Source organism: Macadamia integrifolia, chromosome 2, assembly GCF_013358625.1.
Source record: "Macadamia integrifolia cultivar HAES 741 chromosome 2, SCU_Mint_v3, whole genome shotgun sequence".
Lineage (NCBI taxonomy): Eukaryota > Viridiplantae > Streptophyta > Magnoliopsida > Proteales > Proteaceae > Macadamia > Macadamia integrifolia.
This window is the reverse complement of record NC_056558.1, coordinates 22,569,715-22,575,551: the sequence shown is the minus strand read 5'-3', so window position 1 is coordinate 22,575,551 and position 5,837 is coordinate 22,569,715. Positions and strand designations below refer to the sequence as shown.

The 5,837-nt window shown below is 37.6% G+C and overlaps 1 protein-coding gene across 2 annotated transcripts; it reads left to right on the top strand.

Moving 5' to 3' along the window:
- Nucleotides 1-3,489: 3,489 nt before the first annotated feature.
- On the top strand, nucleotides 3,490-5,827 carry LOC122072085. Of its 2 annotated transcripts, none has more exons than XM_042636627.1 (6): nucleotides 3,490-3,881; nucleotides 4,207-4,282; nucleotides 4,364-4,449; nucleotides 4,970-5,063; nucleotides 5,168-5,244; nucleotides 5,454-5,827. In XM_042636627.1, the coding sequence occupies exons 1-6, from the start codon at nucleotides 3,615-3,617 to the stop codon at nucleotides 5,658-5,660; spliced, it is 807 nt and encodes a 268-aa protein (XP_042492561.1). In that variant the 5' UTR covers nucleotides 3,490-3,614; the 3' UTR covers nucleotides 5,661-5,827. The 2 variants fall into 2 exon arrangements, with proteins under 2 accessions (XP_042492561.1, XP_042492562.1); XM_042636628.1 differs by having other exon boundaries at nucleotides 3,597-3,881; nucleotides 4,167-4,282.
- The last annotated feature ends 10 nt before the right edge of the window (nucleotides 5,828-5,837 follow it).

Below are 5,837 nucleotides of genomic sequence, written 5' to 3'. Positions count from 1 at the left end.
TCGGGCCCAAATGTATATAATTATTGTATCACAATTCGGGTATCAAGTATATGGGATTTATTCACAGGTAAAACTTAGTCTTCCGCTGATCTGATGAACTTATGTTAGTGTGCGTATGCTGTGGTGGAATACAGTATCTGATGATCCTGGCAGGTTTGGGTTAACCGGTGTTAACTCGGTCACCGCTCCGGTTCAGTGTGAACGGGGTGTGACATTTATAGTTGAAGATGACGACCATCAAGTGAGAGTCCTAATTTGGAGCTTCCTAATGCTAGTAGGAGTTTGAATATAGCAAGGGTCATAATAGAAAAGTGAATACGGGAGACATTCCAATTATGGGATCTCAATGTATTGGCCATATCCCGAAGAATATGGCGATATATCATTCCTTCTAGGGAAGATTTAGTATTTTGCCGAGTCCTTTTCGAACCAGGATTAGTCTATATCTTGTAGCCCACATACTAGACTTGGTGACCCCTTGTAGGAGTATCTTGATGAAGAAATATGTAGGAATCTTAGGCTAAGCGGCCTGGGCAAAGGGGATCTAGTTGTAGTGCGACCTTAGGTATTCTGATTTCCGAACTACCTATCTCGAGTGATGGCTAAGCGCGTTGTCGGGGTAGTGAGACCTTGGGACCTCGACTGGTTCGATTGTCGGGTCACTTTTCCAAGTGACGGGTTACACTTGTCACCTTTCGTCCGACTAAGGAAAGCCTTGGTCCTACCATTCAGTAAAGGAACCAATACTCTCCTCGTGCTTATTCAGTGATTCAGATGGGGTGCGGAAAGACATCCGCACAATGCTCTCCTTGTGCTTATTCATCCATTCCACCTCAAAGCCCCTTTGGGTAGATCTGTCATGCTACTTCCAATCCAGGCATTTGTTTCAGTTTGGATGAATGGTATGGCTGGGCCCTGATCATTCATCCAAGTCTGTGTCAGCACTTTCCGGGCTTTTGGGTCCACTACTCACTCTGCTCACTTAGCATGCCTTCGGTGGTTGCATATTTTTGCCATAACATTAGACATGTCCTAATCAAGATAGGATTCTTAATGAGATGTCCTCTTATCCCTAGGAGGAAGGATATCTCCCAGAATATGTGGTGTATGAGGAGCTTCCATAACTACGACGTCCTCTCGATTCACTCTCCTAATATAACTCTTGCTATATATACACTCCTACCAGTGCTGGAAAGCATGCCAATTTGGGACATCCTCTCTATTGATGTCATTCCTGAATTATAACTGCAGAGGTAAGATACCCTTTAAGGGGATCAACACTTTTCCATTCTTACTAGAAAGAGAGATCTGACTTAGGCATCGAAGAGTCCTTCGTTGGATCAACCCGACACTCACTCTCTTGTGTTTTTTCCTCTATGCAGGTTCTCAGAGTAGCCTAGGATGATTTCTTGCCACAACACATAGGATTTAACTAGTTTCCTTTCATAATTGATGAGTTATGAATCACCACACCCTTTTGTGTTGATTTTCAATTTCACAGCTAGATTTATTTTGTCATGCTCTCATTTATTCTCCTTTGCAATTTATAGAAGCCACCAATGTATTCATATTAATGATTTGTGAATATTTTGCACAACTAGATGTTCCATTGAATCTGCAAAACATGATCGAAAAGAAATAATAAAGAATATGCATTGGACATTTGAGATGGTTTTTTTGTAATACATATTATTAAACTCTCAAATTAAGGATTGGTTTTGATCACTCAGATGGTTACTCTGAATTTCGGTTGCACTATTGACTTGCTTGTTGACTTTTAACTATTTGAACAAAGTTTTATTTATTATTAGATGTCACAATCCAAAATCATGTGTTTACGCGTTGAAATGATTACTTGAAAGAGTGGTTTTAGCCTAGTTTTGTTATCTAGTACAAAGTATCTCCCTAACCTGAGTAATGAATATTACTTGAAAGAGTGGATTTAGTGTATGATATCAGAATATCAACCATCTTGGAAATTGATATAATACCAATATGAATCAGTAGGGATCAGCTCATATCGAATAGTTTGATTTTTTATTTTCGTAAAAAATAGGGTTTCTTATTGTTGTACTCATTGTTCATATTTGTGTTTGTTAGAACTGGGTCGGACTAGGTCTAGAGTCGGTTCATTCGTGGGTTACCCACATGAGATAATCATAGGCCCATTGGGATTAGGAACCCTGGCTGGCCTAATCACTATAAATAAGAGTTTTGGCCAAAATAAAATAGGGTTTTTGGACCTAATCTCAAGATCTCTCTCTCTCCCTCCCTATTTTCTTTTGTCTCTCCCAAATAAGATTGTGTGTGTCTAAGGATCTATATTACAATCCTTGGATTTGAAAGGTGGAACATTGCCTAGCAAGATCGCCTCAATCCTTCATTCATCGTTGTTTGTGCATATCGATGCGTACGGCAATCAGATCAATTCCGATGCGAAGAAAGCTACATTGAGGTAATCCCAGTTTCTCTATTTACTTTATGTATTACATTAGTATTAGAACCGAGTTTTGATTACGCATTAGCGCGCATGATCGCGGCTTGCTCCGGTTGCACATCTTCACGCCTATCGCATAGTTGGTTGTGAAGATACTTAAAATTATTGTGCATGGTTTTACTTTCTTGCGTAAAACCCATTGCTGCCCCTAACTGTGACTTCTACCTATGCATGCATGCTTTCGTGGCTGTAGTGATACCCAACCTGAGGCCTGGGCTGCCGAATGCTCTTCCTTATGTCCACAAAGAGGATTATGGGGTTTCATGTTGTTTGCATATTGTCTTCAACTCCTATTAGGAAAACGAATTAGGTTGTTTTGTTATTTTATACTTTTATTTTAATGTGATAAAGAATTCAACACATAATGGGATTTTGTTTAAAAGAAAAAAAGGATAATCATTGACCAAGTGACATATTGGTTATTGATTAAGTCTTTTTTCCCCCTTTTTTCAAACATTTTTTGAACAATTATAAATATCTTTAACTGTGTATTGTGCAGTTAATCCCTTTTAAATACAAATATAGATGTTTATGACATATATTGCGACTCACAAAGTTTGAGAAGATGGAATCTGGTTGGGATTCATAAAAGTCAATACCAATCTGATCCTGATCTAAATCGGCCTAGATAAAAATAATTTTTTTTCTCTTCATTAGTATCGATCAATTGATGTGGTATAACCAAGAATTGAGATCAGACAAGACCGACGTGAGTACAATCTAATTTCCCAAACCATAGTGACTCCCAATCTTTTTTATGGAGATGGGCATGAGTTAATGGGATTGTACGGTGATGGATTTTATGATGCATGGCTATGATTTACTTCTTGTTCTTGTGATATTGATTGTTATGATACTTACTTTATTGGGATCAGTAGTATGACTCAAACTCATAAACTTGGGACTCGTTTTCCCCTCATTTTTTGGACACGTGTTACATCTCAATTGCTGGAGGTAGCCAATTTTGGTGCCAGTCATCTTTTCTCATTTATCCTTTAGAAGTTGAAAGTTGGAACCTACAACTGAGAGCAGAAAATACCGACCAACTAACTAACTAAAGCCTCTCTTCGTTGCTGTGAAGGGCGAACTCCGAACTCCGAACTCCGTAATCTTCTTCATGGCTTGTTCTCTACTTTCGCCGTATTTCAAGCTTCCAAGCTCAATATTGGCACGCGATGCCATGAGGAAGCAGAAGAAGAATTGGAGAAGAAATATAGTAATCAGGGTTACTGCTACAGAGAAGAACGGAAATGACGGGAGGAAAGAAGACGATGGCCCCGCCTTTAATCCCTTCGGTTTTGTCACCGATAATCCGTCTAGCCGAGGAGCTATTCAGCTTCCTGATATCCCGGCTGAGGATGGGAATGTCGGCCAGATGCTTTATGTAAGAGAATTTATTGTTTAATTTACAAAATCGTGGACTTCTTCTTTTTGGGTTCGTCGTTTTCTTGGTTCTATAAATGTTCTGATTTGATCTGAGTAACAGCCTCCTCATATTATCTCCTAATTTATACTATACTCAGTTGGGTTTATTAAGCTACTTGGAGTCCTTTGATATTAATGCTATTGTTGTTGTTGACAGATGTCTAGTATTCTATTCTATATGTATGGATGAGATGATGCAATGACTGATGATTCTGATAGTTGGTCTGACTTCTTTCCTTATCAGTGCTGAGAATAGCTATAACTCACATGATTTTCAAATCCAGAGAATAGAAGATAAGGGGAAGGATTATGGCTCTTACATCAAATCTGGGGAGTTTGTATGGTTTGTGAGAGAAACAGGTAGATAATATATTTATGTAACATTTTTCTTTCCCTTTTATTTATTTACAGGATGTTGATGATTCAAGCTTAGCTCTGCAGGATCCTCTGAGAGCCGGCGTGGCACTGTCATTTTCATTCATGGGGCTCCAGCACAATCTTATAGCTATCGAGTGGTTATGGCTCAGGTCCTATAGGTGTTCTTTGTTTCAGATATCATATGATCACTCTAGTCTATATAACATTAATGTATTGAACCTATCAAAAAATTAAGCAAAATAATAGCATACTGCAAGTTATTGTTAGTTGTTATCCATGTAACTTTTTGTCTATCATTCAAAGAAACATTAGTATTTTCTCTATCTTCCTTCTGATAGAGGTGCATTACTCAGTCTGAAGGTACATGTGATCTTATGGCTCTGTTTTCTAGTTTCCATAATTTATAGCTTGTAAAGCATCCCATCTAATCACCCTTGAAGATGCAGGAAAGATGTGGCATGGAATCTTGCCTATGAATCTCAAACTGAAGAAAGACATTCCATTAAATCGATAAAAATCTACAAAAACAGGGAAAATTTCTTACGCATGGGAATCATGAATCTCCAAAAATATAAAAGTTATCCCAATAATCCATTTCTTGTATACATAATAACTGTAACATCCTCTAATTGATGTTTTTGTTGTTTTTTCAAAATTTACCCTGACTAGATGGCAGATGCTGGCTTCCACTGCTTCGCACCTGATTGGATAGGATTTGGTTTTAGTGACAAGCCCCAGCCTGGTTATGGATTTAACTACACAGGTTTGTACAATCTTCAGATGGTAAACCATAATTCAGAATTTCTTATATTTATTATTGACTGCACATCCAGTTTTTGAGATTTCAATGATTCTCTACTTTTACAGAAGAGGAGTTCCATGTGGAATTTAATAAAATACTTGATGCGCTGGATATTAGCTCTCCATTTTTTTTAGTGGTTCAGGTTTGATCAATTTTGCTCATTTTTTTTTAGTGATGGGTGTTTATGTGTCTTTACACTGGGTGTTTGTGTGACTGTTGAAAACATTTCAAACCATCTAATTTGCATGAACTAAATAAGGATTAAAAGAAACTTAATGATCATTTCTTTTCAATGTTATTGTTGAACTACATCAGCATTAAATAAAATATATTTTCATATTATCCTTGTAGGGGTTTCTTGTAGGTTCATATGGATTGACCTGGGCCTTGAAAAACCCAAGCAGGGTTTCAAAGCTTGCAATTCTTAACAGTCCACTGACAGATACATCTCCAGTTCCTGGATTGTTTCAACAGCTAAGGTTTAGTGTTTTCCTCCTAACAGTAATGGTTTTGGATCAAGATGAAATGTGTACCTTGCATCATCCAGTTGTTTTATAAACCACATGTGAATCATTTTTCCTTCAACTATCCATGGGCTCTTATTAACTAAACATTCGATCTTAATGTGAAACAAGATTACAAGTTTACAACAATAACTCCTACTGTTTCTGAAATAGTTGTTGGTACAGACTTTTCTAGATAAATTATGTTTCTTATTTTGGTACACTTGATGAG

Excerpts from the sequence above, each read along its gene's own strand:
- LOC122072085 (XM_042636627.1), top strand. The coding sequence starts at position 3,615 with ATGGCTTGTTCTCTACTTTCGCCGTATTTCAAGCTTCCAAGCTCAATA. Across the intron at positions 3,882-4,206 it reads ATGTCGGCCAGATGCTTTAT|AGAATAGAAGATAAGGGGAA; the intron begins GTAAGAGAATTT and ends TTTCAAATCCAG. Across the intron at positions 4,450-4,969 it reads ATCGAGTGGTTATGGCTCAG|ATGGCAGATGCTGGCTTCCA; the intron begins GTCCTATAGGTG and ends TACCCTGACTAG.